The sequence below is a fragment of the Xiphophorus hellerii genome, chromosome 6 (assembly GCF_003331165.1).
Source record: "Xiphophorus hellerii strain 12219 chromosome 6, Xiphophorus_hellerii-4.1, whole genome shotgun sequence".
Classification (NCBI taxonomy): domain Eukaryota; kingdom Metazoa; phylum Chordata; class Actinopteri; order Cyprinodontiformes; family Poeciliidae; genus Xiphophorus; species Xiphophorus hellerii.
The window spans coordinates 1,856,731-1,875,617 of NC_045677.1; the positions used below are offsets into that span (position 1 = coordinate 1,856,731).

The 18,887-nt window shown below is 43.5% G+C and overlaps 1 protein-coding gene across 2 annotated transcripts in view; it reads left to right on the forward strand.

Annotated features, from left to right (window-relative positions):
• rnf2 (ring finger protein 2) overlaps positions 1 to 18,887 on the forward strand; it is a 48,667-nt gene that overhangs the window by 26,347 nt on the left and 3,433 nt on the right. For both annotated transcript variants that reach the window (XM_032565651.1, XM_032565652.1), the window contains exons 4-8: positions 16,664 to 16,746; positions 17,360 to 17,492; positions 17,568 to 17,667; positions 17,801 to 17,973; positions 18,073 to 18,262. In XM_032565651.1, coding sequence (XP_032421542.1) covers positions 16,664 to 16,746; positions 17,360 to 17,492; positions 17,568 to 17,667; positions 17,801 to 17,973; positions 18,073 to 18,262 — 679 coding nt within the window. The remainder of the gene's footprint in view (positions 1 to 16,663; positions 16,747 to 17,359; positions 17,493 to 17,567; positions 17,668 to 17,800; positions 17,974 to 18,072; positions 18,263 to 18,887) is intronic.

Genomic DNA, 18,887 nt, shown 5'->3' on the forward strand with positions numbered 1-18,887 from the left:
GGAGAGAGGCTCTGACGCGACCGTCTATTCCATTTGCTTCCGGAAGTCCGATCAGCTGATTTTTACATATGAAGCCGATCTTATCCACCGATCTTATCTAGCTTGGCAAAGGTCAAAGAATCAACCACTGTCCTCTTTTGCTCTCCGGTGAGAAAGATTTGTCTGACAGACCGGCCCACCAAGTTATGTCTGCACATTTATAATTAACAATAGTGACCTCACCGTTGCAAAGAATGTCTGCAGCTCAACAACTTTCTTACTGTATTGAGCAACATTTCAGACAAAAAAAAATTGGTATCTGCCAAAATTGTAATTGGCAGGTTAAGCTTTTTAAGAGATCAGTAATCGGTGATTGGCCAGCAAACTGCAATTGGTGCACCCCTACTCAGAACCACTGGTCTCTTATCCAGTGTAAAGGTGCTTTTCCACGAGATCAGTGGTCCCCAACCTTTTTATCACCGCGGACTGGTCAGGGCTTGGCAATTTTACTGCAGCTTGGGGAGATTGTCGGGGGGGGAGGGGGGAACCATCAGACAAGGCTATTGCATGTTGGTGTGTCCTCTAAAGCCTAGTTTACATGGTACAATTTAATTTTTTTTGCCCCAATTTTCCCCTTAGGACAAAATTAGAACGTTCCGAGTTCTAAGATCGTCACTTGCGATAACTTTAACCAATCATCCTGCAGTGTGTGGTGTATTATGTAGAACGTCGGAACCTGTCCAATCTAAAATTGGGCACGTTCAACATGCTGGATTGCCTTGGCCTGACTATCGCAGTGTGTGGGGTTTTCCCTGACTGGGAGTAATATTGGGGTCTGTTGGATGTGACATGTAGGCAATCAGAAAGCGCGGTGACATAAGCACGGAGGGGAATCCCAAACAGCTGTCCAGTGGAAACAGCATGAATGTTTATTCAGCAGTTTGTACAAGGAATATGAACAGAATTGATAATGAGTGGACCTGGAGCGAAACTGGTACCTCAGTTGATAAACCCGGTAATTTTTCAACTATCATTAACCTGACATAATATAGTTGTAAAGATAAGGTTTTTCATTTAGTCAGGGCTTGACGCTGACACTAGCTCGCTTAAAATGAATCCACAAACTATTGCTATTGTTTCTACATTGTCATCCGTGTTTGTTTACTCTAAATTCATTTATGGTATGTTGGGGGTTTTATGGGATTTTCTTCTGGAATTGGGATGTTTGTGAGTGGCATCGGTTTGTGTTGACGTGTTGCTCCTGCCGTGGTTGGACACAAGAACCAATCGAATCTGTTGTACTTTTATTGGCTCATATGTGCTCACAGAGGTTTGGAAAATCGGCCGACAATTCTTAAATCGTGCCGTGTGAACCAGACTTAAGACTCACAAGCTCTACTCCTCTCCTCTTGTGTCGACCAATGCCCCAACGCTCTCTGACTCTGGTTGTTATGGCAACGTTTACAAAATAAAGACACAGATGTGCCACAAAAACGAGCATTTTACTTTCATGAAAATTTTAACTCACAATAACAAATTAATCAGCTTGTTTCTCTGCAACAAGACAGTCCCATCTGGGAGTGATGGGAGACAATGACACCCGTAGTGTTGCTTATGCAGAGGGTGTTTAGTTTCTACGTGGCGAAGCAGTTTGAAGGCCTCATTGCCTCATTAGCGAGTCGATTGCCGCATCTCATGCAAAGCGGGCTTGGAATGTGGAAATCACCTATCGGGCTGGGATAAATCCATTCTCCTGTCTCTCTGGGCCTTTTCCCCTTCACAAAGAAACTTTCCAAAGACATCTGATCTGTTTCTTACTCATTTTGCTGCTTGTGGGCTCAATGTTGGTGCACAAGATGTAACCGAGAGAATCTGGTTAAAGGATTTTCAAAATAAAAGATCCTCCAGACTCAGATAATGCATAAAAAGGAAATATTTAATTATTTTTTGTGTGGCCCAGTACCAATTGGTCCACGGTACCGGTCGGTGGCCCGGGTGTTAGAGACGACTGCACTAGATCACCTCTAATCGGTTCGGTCCTGCTCCACCCCAGCCAGATTCATTTTCCATTAGCAGATCCTGTACCGCTCTGCCCAGCTTTGCTCAGATTTTCATACCTACTTCAAAGGTAGTACTAGCGGGGCAGAGCAGGGTACTGTACTGAAGTGATATGATTGACAGCTGACCGGATTCATTGATTGGCTCTTGATTTTGTACGCATGCGCCAACATGTATGTACACTGTTGTGGTTACTCCTGCTTGTCATTGTGCTTTTTTATTTTTTTGATTGATTATTTTACAACATTAATTCGTTTTGCACTTTACTAGAAGCTCATTTTCAGCAATGTTGACTAAGAGAATCATAATCTTTTTCTTTGCTGTAGAGATGCTCTTTTTACTCTGCCGAGCACAACAACCTGGGGGCGTTGTTTACACCAGGAATTAGCTGATAGCGTTGAAACTGGCTGGCATGGTGTCCAGATCCACAGAAATTCCCAAAGAGATCTGAACTTTCATCAGTTAACAGCACTCTTTCTTCCTCTGTAACACTGGGGCTGCAGAGGAGGAAACAAACTGTGGAGGAGAGCAATAAGGAAGAAACAACAGAGGTTTATGCAAGAGGGGAGTTATAAGCCGTTTCTCCCCTACCATAGGCAATGTTAGATCGATGGCTAACAAGATGGATGAATTGACAGCGCTGGCCAGGAGCCAGAGGGAGTACCAGGAATGTAGCTTAATGTGTTTTACGGAGACATGACTGCAACTGGACATTCCTGATGCCAATGTCTCCATCAAGGGCTACTGGACTGTTCAGGCAACAGGGATTGCACCAAGAGTGGTAAAAGGAAAAGAGGGAGCCTTGCCGTTTCAGTAAACAACCATTGCTGCAATCCTGTTCATATAACGGTCAAGGAACGAATCTGTTGCTCGGGCGTTAAACTGTTGGTGGTTGGTCTTCGGCTGCTTTACTTGCCCATTTTCCCATGTTATCGTGGTGACCGTTTACATTCCTCGCTCTGCATAGGCTAACCCTATGGTGGCCTGTGACATCATTCACTCCGCTGTAGCTCGGTTGTAGAGTGGACATCCGACTGCATTCATAGTTGTCTCGGGTGATTTTAGTCATGTCACCATGGACAAAACCCTGCCCAACTTTATCCAATATGTGAGCTGTCCCACCAGAGAGGAAAGAACTTTGGACTTGCTATATGCTACTGTAAAAGATGTATACAGTTCTTCTCCCTGCCCTCTGCACGGCCAGTCCGATCATAACCTGGTGCATCTCAGTCCTTGTTACGTACCTCACCGGAGGTACGTAACAAGGACTGAGGCTGGCCTCCAGCCACAAGGACAGTGAGACACTACAGGGATGTTTTGAGGTCACTGACTGGCTGGCTCGTGAGCCGAACAAGGAGGACATCGATGAGCTCACTGAGTGCATAACACACTACATGAACTTCTGTGTTGACTCCATCATCCCTACTGAGATTGTTATTATTAACCAAATAACAAGCCCTGGGTAACAAAGGAGTTAAAAACCATCCTGAATTAAGCACAGAGGGCTTTCAGAGATGGCAACAGGAACGATGTTGGAGTAATTCAGAGATGCTTGAAGGTGAAGATCAGAAGAGCTAAAGAGGAATATAAGACGAAGCTGGAGAGGAACCTCCAACCAAAAAACACTAGAGAGGCCTGGAGAGTAATGACTGGGGGTCAGCAGGCAGTAGTGTGGTTGAGGACAAAGTTGAGAGAGCCAACAAACTCAATTTGTTTTTTAACAGATTTGACACTGCAGCCCCTACACCTACCACTGCTGCTGTCCACTCACTCCTCAGTCCTTCATCCCCATGTGAGTTTCACCTTCACATCTTCTTCCCTCCTTTTCTACTCAGTGACCATTCTCCCATCCCTCAGCTGGTCACCTCTACAGTAAACATCACCGCCAAAGATGTTAGAAGACAGCTAGCCTGGCAAGGCTGCAGGCCCTGATGGTGTGAGCCAGAGGGTGCTCAAAGCCTATGCCATCTATCTCTGTGGAGTCCTCCAGCATATCTTCAACATGAACCTCCACATACAAAGGGTCCCTGTGATGTGGAAAACATTCTGCATTGTTCAGTGCCAACAATGCAGGATGCAGGGGCTACTTGCCTGTGGCACTGACCTCCCACATCATGAAGACCCTGGAGAAACTTGTCCTCCAGCAGCTCCAGCCTCTGTTCCAACCACACTTGGATCCCTTGCAGTTTGCCTACCAGCCCAGACTTGGAATTGAGGACGCCATCATCTTCCTGCTGAACTGTGTATACACTCACCTTGACCAGCAGGCGAGCACTGTGAGAATTATGTTTTGTGACTTCTCCAGTGCATTCAGCTCCAAACATCCTGCTCTACTGGATGAGAAACTGGCAGCAATGCAGTTGGATCCACCCCTTGTGTCCTGGATTGTGGACGGTCTAACAGGCAGACCACATTTTGTGTGTCAGACAGTGTTGTCACCAACACAGGGACTCCACAAGCGACTGTCCTTTCTCCCTTCTTCACCCTCCATACAGCCAACTTGAGCTATTGCACTGAGACCTGTCATCTCCAGAAGTTCTCAGATGACTCAGCTGTGGTTGGTTGTATCAGTGAGGGCGATGAGGTTGCTTACAGGGCTGCTGTAGGCAACTCTGTCACATGGTGTGGGCTGAACCACCTGCATCTCAATTTGACAAAGACCATGGAACTGGTGTTGGATCTGAGGAGGAGGACCAGAATGCCAGGAACCACGTACAGGAAGGGACAAAGTTGCCTCTACTTTCCGAGGTGGCTGATGTCCTTCAATGTCTGCCGGACTTTGCCAGTGCTGTTTCTCCTCGGAATTAAACGAGTTTATCTGATTCTTCGTCAGTTACCGTCTCATTCAGCCACTCGCCTCAAACTGTTGCTGTCACCATGGACCTTACTAAGCTCCTCCCACAACTGACCCACGTGACCGCAAGTCTCACAAACAAAGCCTCGCGGCGCGTTGTTTCTATGTAAACATGTCTCGATTAGTGCATCATTTCTACCGGATTTTCACAATGTACCAGCTACTACAATGGACAGAGGAACTAACAAGTTCATGTCATCATCTGGGAGGAGGTTACTAGTTTCTCAGTCACAAGCTGGTTGCAAACCTGAGGCCAGGAGGTATCAGTCAGTTATGGTAGATCTGAAATTTGGTTTGATGACCTCAATATGAGAAGCTACAGACTGATGGGAGGAACCAAAGAGCTCTGTAAAGGTAAAGGCAAATCTTCTGAAGTTGGGATATAATTAATTTAATTTCACATAATTATCGCGGTAGAAGCCATTTGTTTGTTAAAATTTTAGGAAATATGGGGCGTGCCGTGGTGGCGTAGGGGTTAGCGCGACCCACATTTGGAGGCCTCAAGTCCTCGACGCGGCGGTCGCGGGTTCGACTCCCGGACCCGGCGACATTTACCGCATGTCTTCCCCCCTCTCCTTCCCTGTTTCCTGTCAGCCTACTTCATAAAAAGGGACACTAGAGCCCACAAAAAGACCCCCTGGAGGGGTTACAAAAAAAAAAAAAAAAAAAAAAAAAAAAAAAATTTAGGAAATATATTTGTTCTATTTGATGTTTGTTGTGAATGACGTCTACTCACAAACGAACAAGGTAATTAGTCCAACGTTTAGAAACTACAGCGGTTGTAATGCGCCACAGCAAAGGTAAACAAAGGTAAAATTACCCGAACAGGTGATCAACTCAAAACCACTCGTACCTGTTTACTCTCTCTCTCTCTCTCTCTCTCTCTATGTAGTTTAAGCCACACCGTGGCAATCGCCTGCGCCCCACAAGACGAGCAAAGATTACGTTAAAAACATAACATTCAGTCCATTACGATGTCAAGTTTCCAGGCTTGATATTTACTGTATTTCTCGATCATTAATCAGCGCTTCCCTGAACACGGCGATGGTTGATTGACTAGCTGTACTTGGTGCTAGAGTGGCTAACACGAGTAACAGTTTAGTCCAAAGCCTTTTCTGCTAAAATAAAATCTTTAGTGTATATCAGATACAGTACACATTGGATATTGATCTGTTTAGCTAACGTAAGTCTGTATTGCAGACAGGCTTCAAGGTGTAGAAGTTGTATCAGTACTGCCATTATGCTGTACTTAGCTAACGGGAAGCATGTGTTTGTGAGACGGCCACGCACGTGACCATGTAGAACGGGCATCAGCCAATGAAAAGCGGCCCCTGTGGTAAGGTCCATGTTGTTTGTTTTCTCCGTGCAGCATGATTGGTAGAAAATTTTCAGGTTGGGAAGGGGGAGGGACTATTGATGCATTCATAGGGTGTCGGATAAACCATACTCGTGAATTTGATGGCGAAAGTTTATTATTTGAACTACGATACTTGATGGTTGCGATATAGCCATTCTAACTACGGTGAAATGAAAATATCGCGATACATTGAGTATAGTAGCTTGCCCTAGGTAATGCCCAGGCTAGGTAATGCCCAGTCCATTACCATTGACATCGTAATGGACTGGGCAATGTTTCTCTATACATTGCCCAGCTCTATGATATCTCTATTTAGTGTTTAGCATTTAATGTTTAGCTGTGGGCCTCGAACATGCTGTCTGCTATCAGAGAGCTGCTGGGGACCGAGGAGGTTAATTATGAGTTTAATCAGGAGCAGCACCAGGAACACATGTGGTAACTTTTGCAGCAGAATGACACTGAATTAGCAGCTCTGCTAGCAACTCATCGCTCTGAAATACAGATTGTACTAAAGAAGAGAGAGACGGTGCAGCTGTTATCAGCTTTCTGATGGAGCTGCAGTATGTATTAAGTCATATGTACTTCTGGTGTGAAACACCAGAAGTACATATTAGTAATAATATATCAGCTGATCTGAGTCTTTATCATTATAGTTACCACAGTGAACAGAATCTCCTTCCCTATTCATATAGGAATGAATTTCTATAAGACAAAATGAAATATTTGGGGTTATTTTAGTCCAACAGAACCAGATCCTTGATGCTCTTCATTGCTGAGTGTTGCTGCAAACACCATGAGAGTTGAACAACGGCTACTGCTACTCATGTCCCAACCACAATAGTGAGGAACACAGCATATAATGGAAAAGCTCACCACCTGGGGTAGAACCGAAATGCACTTTAACTGGTTGGTGCGTGATGTGCCAGTGGAAAAACGCCTTAAAACATGCTAGCCTTTGGGCCTGGTGGTGTGATCAGGTCTGTGTGATAGGCCTAGCACAGTCAATCAATCAATCAAATTTTATTTGTATAGCTGTTATGTGCTCCGGCACATTGTATTTATTTCTGTCTATTTTTTTTTACTTGGATTATTTAGTATAGAAGTTAGTTGTATGATTTTTGTTTTTGTTGTTTAATATACTTTAGAGTTTTGATCATTCTTTTTGTAATTGGTCCGTTAATTTATGACGCTGTTGGACCGCCTATAAATAGGCTGGGTTGCGCCAGGTAAAGGCGACGCCCACTCCCAACCAACACCCAGGATGCGTTCTGACGCGGTGTGCACGTCTCCAGCCTGCCACACGGTAGTTTTTGTTAGCTGTTTGTTTGGTTGATGTTTTTTTTGTTGTTGTAATTTTGACCTGGTGGGACCGGTTGTCCTGTTTTCGGTTTTTCTTTAACAGTAGTTTCTTTTTTCTTGTAGTCCGGTTCTAGCAGGGGCTTCGACGGCCCTGTATAGGGTTGGCCCCCTGCTGTACCTTTTTGTTCTTTTTGACCGGCTCATCAGGTCCAACTTTCTGTTTATACTTTGGGATTTTTGTGTTCTTTCTTTTTGGGACACGGGGAACCGAGGATTTAATTCTCTTTTTTCTTCACAGAAAAATCAAAAGAAGCCCATCTTAAAGAAAAGCTCGAGAGAATTGAAAATAAAAAAATACTTTTGAATCCTCATTTTTGTCTTCGTGTCCTCAAGTATGTTGTGCCCTTTGTGGACGTAACATATTTATGGGGGCTCGTCTAAACAAGGTTTGCCTTTAGCGCCTAGTTGTGTCCTGAGTTTGTTTTGCGTTTGTTCCGGTTGTGTGGTTTTTCTCTGCAGTTTGGAACAGCTGGTGTGCGTTGCGGTGGTTTAATTGAGGTAGTGGGCGTGGTTTTCTGGTAGCTTTTGTTTGTGCATGGGCTTTTAGCGCGGAGTGTGGCTTGATTCTGTGGTCTAGACATGGAGTTTGACCTGGATGAGTTTGTTAGAAAGCCCACGTTTGAGTCCTTGGGTACCTGCACAAAGGATCAGTTGCTGTTGGTAGCCGATCAGTTCAAGGTTACGGTAAATAAACGTGCTAAAAGAGGAACAATTGAGGCTGAGTTGTTGGCAGCACTGGTTGAGGTTGGGATTTTTCCTGCTACAAGTTTGCCGAAAAGTCTTGTTGGGTCTCCATCCAGGGCTTCTTGGCCTGATGATCCGGTTCGTTTGAAGGAGCTTGAAGTTGAATTAGGACGGCTTGCTTTGAGAGAGAAGGAGCTGTATCTGGAACAGAGGAAAGTGGAGATACAAGCCGAGCTGCGTTTGAAGGAACTTGAGTTTGGTGCTGCGTCTTCGCAATCCCGATCAAATGATTTTGATGTGTGTAAAAATGTTCGCTTGGTTCCTCCATTTAATGAGCGTGATGTTGATAAATATTTCACGTTGTTTGAAAGGGTGGCGCTCACACTTAAATGGCCTAAAGAGGTGTGGACTTTGTTGTTGCAGTGTACATTAAGTGGCAAAGCGCAGGAGGCATATGCGTCTCTGTCTGTGGCGGATAGTCTTGATTTTGACAAGGTTAAAAACTCTATTTTGCGGGCGTATGAATTAGTGCCTGAGGCTTATCGCCAAAAATTTCGTAAGTTAAAGAAGCAGTATAATCAGACTTATGTGGAATTTGTTAGGGACAAAGAACTTCTCTTTGATCGCTGGTGCTCTGCTAAGGGTGTTGCGGATTTTGTACAACTTAAGCAGCTTATTTTAATGGAAGATTTTAAAAATAGCTTGCCAGACAGGGTTACCACCTACTTAAATGAAAATAAAGTGTCAGACGTGTCAGAAGCGGCAGTGCTCGTTGATGAGTACGTGTTGACGCACAAAGCTAATTTTGAGCGATCACATGTTTTTGACATATTTAACAAGTCGGAGAATAACAGGAAGGAGTGTGTAGAACCTGTTTCATTCGTGGGATCAGATACACCTGCTGCGCTCAATGGCGTCGAAGGTGAGTCGGACCGTGTGTTGGATTTAAAAGCGAATGTAACGTGTTTTTATTGTAAAAAGAGAGGACACATTGTGGCCAATTGTCCGGTTTTACAGAAGAAGTCCACTAAGCCGGTCGCTCTAATTGAAACGGTGAATCACGTTACCCAGTCACATTCGGATACAAAGTCTTGTGAGTATGCTGATTTTAAGCCTTTCGTTATGGACGGATTTGTTTCTGTGTCTCTTACTGGTGAGGAAATCCCTGTGAAAATATTGCGGGATACTGCTGCTTCTCAATCTTTTATTTTGGAGGGGATTTTGCCGTTTAATGGTGACACTGCAATTGGTTCGGATGTGCCGGTTCGTGGTTTTGGCATGCAAGACTTTGGTGTTCCTCTGCACAAAGTCGTGATCCAGTCTGAGCTGTGGTCTGGTGACGCTGTGGTTGGCGTGCGCCCTAGTTTCCCCATACCCGGCGTCTCCATGATCATGGGCAACGATTTGGCTGGGGGTCGAGTGTTGGTTACTCCGGACGTTACACCCGTCCCGGTGTTGCGTACCTGTCCGGATGTGCTTGCTCGTACCTTCCCGGATGTGTTCACGTCGTGCGCAGTTACGCGCGCAGCACTTAGGCGTCAACAAGAGGGCGATAAAGTTGACCTGGCTTTGAGTGAAACTTTTCTGTGCAACGCTGAACCCGAACAGGTCCCATTACAGAAAAGTGTGGAGGACAGGTTTGATGTCGAGGCTCTGTCATTGTCCAGACAGCAGCTGATGGCGCTCCAAAAAACTGACAAAAGCTTAGCGTCTTTGTTTAACGATGCATTAACTGATGAGTCTGACTCCATGACTACTGGTTATTTTTTTAATGATGGGGTTTTGATGCGTAAATGGACGCCTTTGACTGTCTCCCCTGTTGATGAATGGCGTATTGTAAAACAAGTTGTTGTCCCTGCCCCGTACCGACCAGAGATTTTGCGACTAGCACATGACAGTCTACTAGCTGGTCACCTTGGAATAAGGAAAACTTATGATCGCATTTTGCGTCATTTCTTTTGGCCAGGGTTGAAGAGTGATGTCGTGCGCTACTGTAATTCGTGTCATTTCTGTCAAGTATCTGGAAAACCCAATCAGGTAGTTCCTCCTGCTCCGTTGTATCCCATTCCAGCCATCTCTGAACCATTTGAACGAGTATTGGTTGACTGTGTGGGTCCGTTGCCTCGAACCAAAGCGGGGAATAAGTTCTTGGTAACAGTGATGTGTGCCTCCACGCGTTTTCCGGAGGTTTTTCCGGTGCGAAGAATATCTACGCCAGTGGTGGTTAAAGCATTAACGAAGTTTTTTTCATTGTTTGGTTTACCTCGGGTTGTGCAGACGGACCAAGGGTCTAACTTTATGTCTAAAGTATTTGCGCAGGTTTTAAATCAACTTGACATAAAGCACTGTCATTCTAGCGCCTATCACCCGGAAAGTCAGGGCGCACTCGAGCGATTCCATCAAACGTTAAAAACAATGCTTCGCACCTACTGTTTGGAGTTCGAAAAGGACTGGGATGAAGGGGTACATTTACAACTGTTTGCTATACGGGAAGTGGTTCAGGAATCTCTGGGGTTTAGCCCGTCGGACTTGGTTTTTGCTCACACTGTTCGTGGTCCTTTAAAACTATTGAAGGAGAAGTGGTTGTGTGAAACCTTTGACCAGAATTTATTGGACTACGTCAGTAATTTTAGGCTGAAGCTGAGCCGTGCCTGCGAGATAGCCAAAGAAAATCTTCAAATTGCACAGGCTAAAATGAAGTCGTTATTTGACAGAAAGGCGGCCGTGAGGGTTTTTGTGCCTGGTGACAAAGTGTTGGTGTTACTTCCGGTTCCTGGTTCCAGCTTACAAGCACGCTACAGTGGTCCTTATGTGATCAAGAGTAAGGTCAGCGATAGAGATTATATGGTCTCTACTCCTGATCGGAGGCGGGCGTCACGCCTATGTCATATTAATATGCTGAAGCCTTACATCGAGCGTGCGCCCTCTCTGACTAAAGCGGTGAGTTGCGTTTCCAGTGAACGCGCTGACTCATGCGTTGGTGCAGGTGCGGACGCACGGGAGGAACTGTCCAGTGCTGAACCTGAAGGTGACGTCTTTTTCCCGGATGTCTCAAAAGGACAGTTTCCAAATTCGGCGGTGTTGGAAAACTTGCCTCTCTTGTTGACTCACCTTGATTTTTCCAAGCAGGCTGATATCGTTAATTTGATCCGGTCTTATAGATCGCTGTTTGCAGACATTCCAACTCAGACTCGTGTGCTTAGCCATGATATTGATGTTGGTGATTCCAAGCCTATTAAACAGCATCCTTACAGAGTGAACCCGGACAAGAGACGCCGTTTGAAAAAACAGGTGGAGTACATGGTGAAACATGGACTTGCTGTTCCAAGCAGTAGTGCGTGGAGTTCGCCATGCCTCCTTGCTATTAAAGCCAATGGAGAGGACCGTTTCTGTACGGACTTCAGGAAGGTAAATGGGGTGACTAAGCCGGATTGTTATCCACTACCGCGTATGGAGGACTGTGTGGACCATGTGGGGGCTGCCCAGTTTGTGACCAAGCTAGATTTACTGAAGGGATACTGGCAGGTCCCCTTAACAGCAAGAGCCCAGGAAATTTCCGCTTTTGTCACACCCGATGATTTCCTTCAGTATAAGGTGATGGCTTTTGGGATGCGTAACGCCCCAGCAACGTTTCAACGGCTTATGAATGTGGTTTTGTCCGGTTTACCATTCTGTGAGGCTTACTTGGATGATTTGGTGATTTGTTCTGCTACATGGGCTGAGCACATTGAACATTTGAGTTCTGTTTTTGCGCGTCTGAGTGACGCTAATTTGACGGTTAATCTTTCCAAATGCCAATTTGGCCAAGCGACTGTGACCTATCTTGGAAAAAGGGTGGGGGGAGGTCAAGTTCGCCCAGTGGAGGCTAAAGTAGAGGCTATTTTGTCTGTCCCTGTACCCACCAGTCGTACTGAGTTACGTCGCTATTTAGCGATGGTTGGTTACTATAGGGGGTTCTGTAAAAACTTCTCCTCTGTAGCTGCCCCTTTAACGGACCTACTTAGCCCTAAAGTAGCTTTTATTTGGTCTGACCGGTGCCAAGCTGCTTTTGAGCAAACTAAACAGTTACTGGTTAATGCTCCTGTGTTGTCTGCCCCTCGTTTTGATGTGCCGTTTAAGTTGGCCGTGGACGCGTGTGATTCAGGCGTCGGAGCTGTCCTTCTGCAGGATGGTTCTGATGGGGTGGAGCATCCGGTTTCTTATTTCTCGAAGAAACTCAATAAGTATCAAAGATGGTATTCCACCATCGAAAAGGAGGCACTAGCGTTGGTCCTGGCTTTAGAACATTTCGAGGTGTACGTAGGCGGTTCCAGCGGATCTGTGGTTGTTTTTACGGACCATAATCCTTTAGTCTTTCTGGACCGCATGCGTAATAAAAATCGCCGTTTGATGGGCTGGTCTCTGCGGCTTCAGTTTTTTAATATCGCTATCCAACATGTTCGAGGTAAGGACAACGTAGTTGCCGATGCACTTTCACGACTTTAGTCTGTTTATCTTTCTTTTTCTGAATGGGTTGAGTTTTTTTTTACAGGTTGCCTCAATCCCCATTCAGAGTCTTTGTGTGGGGGTGTTATGTGCTCCGGCACATTGTATTTATTTCTGTCTATTTTTTTTTACTTGGATTATTTAGTATAGAAGTTAGTTGTATGATTTTTGTTTTTGTTGTTTAATATACTTTAGAGTTTTGATCATTCTTTTTGTAATTGGTCCGTTAATTTATGACGCTGTTGGACCGCCTATAAATAGGCTGGGTTGCGCCAGGTAAAGGCGACGCCCACTCCCAACCAACACCCAGGATGCGTTCTGACGCGGTGTGCACGTCTCCAGCCTGCCACACGGTAGTTTTTGTTAGCTGTTTGTTTGGTTGATGTTTTTTTTGTTGTTGTAATTTTGACCTGGTGGGACCGGTTGTCCTGTTTTCGGTTTTTCTTTAACAGTAGTTTCTTTTTTCTTGTAGTCCGGTTCTAGCAGGGGCTTCGACGGCCCTGTATAGGGTTGGCCCCCTGCTGTACCTTTTTGTTCTTTTTGACCGGCTCATCAGGTCCAACTTTCTGTTTATACTTTGGGATTTTTGTGTTCTTTCTTTTTGGGACACGGGGAACCGAGGATTTAATTCTCTTTTTTCTTCACAGAAAAATCAAAAGAAGCCCATCTTAAAGAAAAGCTCGAGAGAATTGAAAATAAAAAAATACTTTTGAATCCTCATTTTTGTCTTCGTGTCCTCAAGTATGTTGTGCCCTTTGTGGACGTAACAATAGCACATTTCAGCAGCAAGGCATTTCAAAGTGCTTTACATCATATCAAACACAGAAACACAATGCAACATAGAATCAACAATCAAAACACGACATTAAGTCAAGTTCCATCAATAAATTTGTAATTGATTACGTTTCAAATACAATCCTAAACAGGTGGGTTTTTAGTCGAGTTTGCATCCATAAAAGGTTTACCTGTTACACTACTACTGTGTTATATGGAACAAAATACCTATTGCTATTTTTATTCCCACTCACGCTCACAGTCACACAGTTTAAAACGATGTAGACAGCATTTTAATGGGCTTCTGGCACAAGGCTCCGTACACCTCTTTCATGGAATTTCGAGCAGGGACTCCGCCGTCCCTCACGGATTTTTATGCAATTCTATGGTACTTGTTAGTGTCTAGAATTTACAGGGTTTGTGTTACGCGCAGTGACCCTCAGTCACTCGCCGATTTTCTTCCGGCACTAGGCTCCGTACACCTCTTTCATGGAATTTCGCTCTGGGACTCCGTCATCCCTCACGGATTTTTGTGCAATTTCAACATAGAATCAACAATCAAACCATGACATTAAGTCAAGTTCCATCATTAAATGTGTAATTGATTACATTTCAAATACAATTCTAAACAGGTGGGTTTTTAGTCTAGATTTAAAGAAAGTCAGTGTTTCAGCTGTTATACAGTATTCTGGAAGTTTGTTCCAAATTTGTGGTGCATAGATGCTGAATGCTGCTTCTCCTCGTTTGGTTCTGGTTCTGGGGATGCAGACCAGAACCAGAAGACCAAAGAGGTCTGCAAGGTTGATACAACAACAGCAGATCTTTGATGTATTGCGGTGCTAAGCCATTTAGTGATTCGTAAACTAACAACAGTATTTTAAAGTCTATTCTTTGAGCTACAGGGAGCCAGTGTAGGGACTTTAAAACTGGTGTTATGTGCTCTATCTTTCTGGTTTTAGTGAGAACGCGAGCAGCAGCGTTCTGGATCAGCTGCAGCTATTTGATTGATTTGTTGGACAGACCTGTGAAGACGCTGTTGCAGTAATCAATGCGACTGAAGATAAACGCATGAATTGGTTTCTCTAGATCTAGCTGAGACTGAGTCCTTTAATCCTGGAAATGTTCTTCAGGTGATAGAAGGCCGACTTTGTAACTGTCTTTATGTGGCTCTGGAGGTTCAGGTCAGAGTCCATCACTACTCCTAGGTTTCGGGACTGATCGCTGGTTTTTAGTTGTAATAACTGAAGCTGTGCATTGACTCTAGATCGTTCCTCTTTAGGTCCAAAAATAATAACTTCAGTTTTGTTTCTGTTCAGCTGGATAAAGTTTTGGCACATCCACACATTTATCTGTTCTAAGCATCTGTTCAGTGATTGGATGGGTTCTGAGTCACCTGGTGACATCGTAATGTAGAGCTGTGTGTCATCTGCATAGTTATGGTATCTAATATTATTTTCTGAGCTAGTGGGAGCATATAAATATTGAATAAGAGGGGTCCTAGGATTGAACCTTGGGGTACCCCACATGTGACCTTTCACCTCTTTGATGAGAAGTTTCCAATTGAAACAAAAAAATCCCAGTTCTTTATGTAAGATTCAAACCAGTTAAGCACTGGACCGGAGAGTCCGACCCAACACTCCAGTCGATTCAGTAGTATGTCATGGTCAACAGTGTCAAAAGCTTCACTGAGGTCCAACAGAACCAGCACTGTGGTTCTCCCACAGCCCGTATTTATATGGATGTCATTAAACACTTTTACGAGGGCGGTCTCTGTGCTATGGTGAGCACAAAAACCAGACTGGAAGGAGTCAAAGCGGTTGGTTATTGTTAGGAAGCTATTTAATTGTTTAAACACAGCTTTTTCAATAACTTTGCTGATGAATGGGAGGTCAGAGATCGGCCTGTAATTCTGCAGTAGTGATTTGTCCAGATTGTTCTTTTTTATCAGTGGTTTGATTACTGCTGTTTTCAAAGCCTGGGGGAAACGCCTGATGAGAGCGATAAGTTTACTATTTGGATCAGATCATTAGCAATAACAGGCAGGACTTTCTTAAAGAAATGTGTGGGTAAAACATCCGGACAGCAGGAACTGGAGCTTAGTTGACTTATAATTTCCTGTAGGGTTTTATGATTAAGTAGTTGAAATTGGGTCATTTTTCCTGTATTTGTTTTGTTTGGGCACAGCATTGGTACTGACTTTATAGTGGATGTGCAGATTAATCCTCTGATTTTTTGAATTTTCACTGAAAAGAAGCTGGAAAACTGGTTGCAGGCGGCATTAGATTGGAATTCAGGTGGTAACGTCATAGAAGGATTTGTGAGCCTGCCAACTGTTGCAAATAAAGCTCAAGCATTGTTAATGTTTTTGTTTATGACATCTGCAAAGAAAGCCTCTCTTGCATGTTTTAGTGTTAAATGATAGTTACGTAGTCTTTCTTTATAGATGTCATGTCATAATGAGCGTGAAGTTGAGTATTACTCCATTTTCGTTCTGCTCTACGGCAAAGTTGTCTTGCAGATCTAACTGTTTGTGCATTTCTCCATGGAGATTTCTTCCTACCAGACACAATCTTCATTTTAATTGAGGCAACAATTAAACACAGCAGGTCTGTTTGTGCTGATATGAAAGTGCATATAAGTTTCAAAGGTCTGATATGCACCTGGGTGCTTCTCACCTCCTTTAAATATGTCAGGAGTTGAGCTGTTTGTTTTTTTTAACAAAACAGCTGAAACACAGAATTTCTTCAAATCTAGACTGCTTAGAGTTGCTTTTGATCCATAATAAATTAAACAATTACCATTTTGATGTGTAATGATGGCACTTAGCAAAATGTAATGCTTACTCATTTTCTCAATTGTTGACTTAAATGACTTTGTATTTTTGTGTTTTTATGATATAAGGCACTTTGACCTGCCTTGTTGCTGAAATATGCTTTGCAAATAAACTTGATTGATTGATTTTTCACAATGATCAATCAATCATTTATGTGGGGTGTGATCACATAAATTACACAATTACATAACCATTATCAATAATTGCTATGATTGATAATTGCCACTCCATCTGGGACCAACCAACTTCTGATGTGAAGCATGGCCTTATCTCCTTGCAGGAATAAAGAGTGCCCTACCTGCCGTAAGAAGCTTGTTTCTAAGAGGTCACTCCGTCCTGACCCCAATTTTGATGCTCTGATTAGTAAGTAACCACACAGAAAAACAACTTTGTATCTTTAATTCTATTTGAATAACACATCTTAATTGAGTAGAACTAAAGGTGTTTATAAAATGATTTAACCATTTATTTTTTGACATTCCTGTTAGATTTTTTTTCTTTCTAAACAGTCTGTCCTTTTATATTTATTTTGTATTTAATGCATTGATTTATTATGCCTGCAATATACATCTATTATTCATTTAAAACAGAGAACTTTGTTTTTCTCAAATCCTGCAAGTTGAATGCACAAGGCAAGTTATGTAAACTTGAATTGTGCCAGTAAATCTCAGTAAATCAACCCTTCAAAGGCTCATGTACTTTAAAAAGTTGGAAGTAAACTCACAAAAGAGCCCAAGTTGTTTCTGGATACCCAAGGTGCAGCAGCTTGATTAATGACCATTAATACTTCTATTTAAAATCCTGACTTTAGAGAAAAAATAACTTTCTAATACCCTAATATACCTGCCACATTGTCAAACACTTGTTAGAATTGTAGTGTATATTTACATAAGGAACACTGGAGAAATTTGTTAGTTCAGCTGAGTAGCTGCACAAAACTCCACAGGTGCTACACCCAAGTCTTGTTTAATTTTAGGTAAGATTTATCCCAGCCGAGATGAGTATGAAGCCCACCAGGAGAGAGTTTTGGCTCGCATTAGCAAACACAACAATCAGCAGGCTTTGTCCCACAGCATAGAAGAGGGGCTGAAGATACAGGCAATGACCAGGTAAACACAATCCCTGAGACAAACAGAGCACAGAGATGCTACATGGTGGGTACTAGGTGTTTGTCTCCTTGTCAGGCTACAGCGTGGCAAGAGGCACACAGTGGAAAACGGTAGCGGAGCTGAGGACAACGGAGACTCCTCTCACTGTAGCAATGCGTCTGTCCACAGTAATCAGGTATGTCCTGGTGTACAATAATAAATGCGTATGAATTAAATGTATGGCATGTGTTGTGGCATAATGGTTGCAGTATGTTCTCCAGTCACATGTTGTGTTTTGTGTATTGGTATAACTCGTATTGGTTCCCCAGGAGGCAGGACCGAGCATTAAGCGCACCAAGACTAGTGATGACAGCGGTTTGGACATGGACAATGCTGCTGAGAATGGGGGAGGAGACTCTGTGATTGATGGAGGAGCCAGTGAAATAGAGCTGGTGTTTAGGCCACACCCCACCCTGATGGAGAAGGATGATGGTCATAACAGGTGTGTTCAGCACAAAACAGAAGCTTGAAGCTTCTGAAGTTGGTGTCAAGTACACATTTACATCTGATTGGTAATTGTGATCTGACTGTGTCTTTACAGTGTGGAGTTTGTTCCTCGTTACATTAAGACCTCTGGTAACGCCACTGTGGATCACTTGTCTAAATACCTGGCAGTCCGGCTGGCTCTGGAGGAACTGAGAAGAAATGCTGAGGCCAGTCCTGTTAACGTTGAAGCAGCATCAGAGAAACAGTATACTATCTACATACCTACTGCTGGAAACCAGTTTACTGTGAGTACTCTTATGCTCAGGATCATCTCTTAACAAAACAGTTTAAAACCTCTTTAAGATCAAATCCTAAATATTGCTATATTCTTTGGTTGTCCTGATCCTAACACAGAATTATAGGTTTAGGTTGGGCATACATGGCACACAACAACATAAAGACCACAACAGAGAAATGCATGTTCCCTTTAAAAGAACATGCATTTCTCTATTGTGATCTTTAGTGACCACAGCACAGACATTTTTCATCAATCACAAAAATGGTCAACCTCAACCTCCCATTCTATGTTAGGATCTTTCAACTGATCATGCATCAGGTCAGTCCTGGTCTTATTCCTTTGTATCCAGTGAACATGAAGCCTGTGATCTTACCAAATCCACCCCTGTAATAAAAGTAATAAGATAGTAAACTTTTCATGAAAAGTGATCTGCCTAAAGGAAAACCATTCAAATTTTGCTCAGTGTGTTTGGATTGGTTGTTTTGAGTCTAGAAAAAATTTTGTTTGTTCTCTGCAACAAGGACCAGTTATGGTTGCTCTTTCTTCAGAAACTGTTGCTGCATGAATGGACATGTGGTATTGTTCGGGGTCTCGGGTGGTAGAGCTGGTGCATCATATGTCTAACTGTTCAA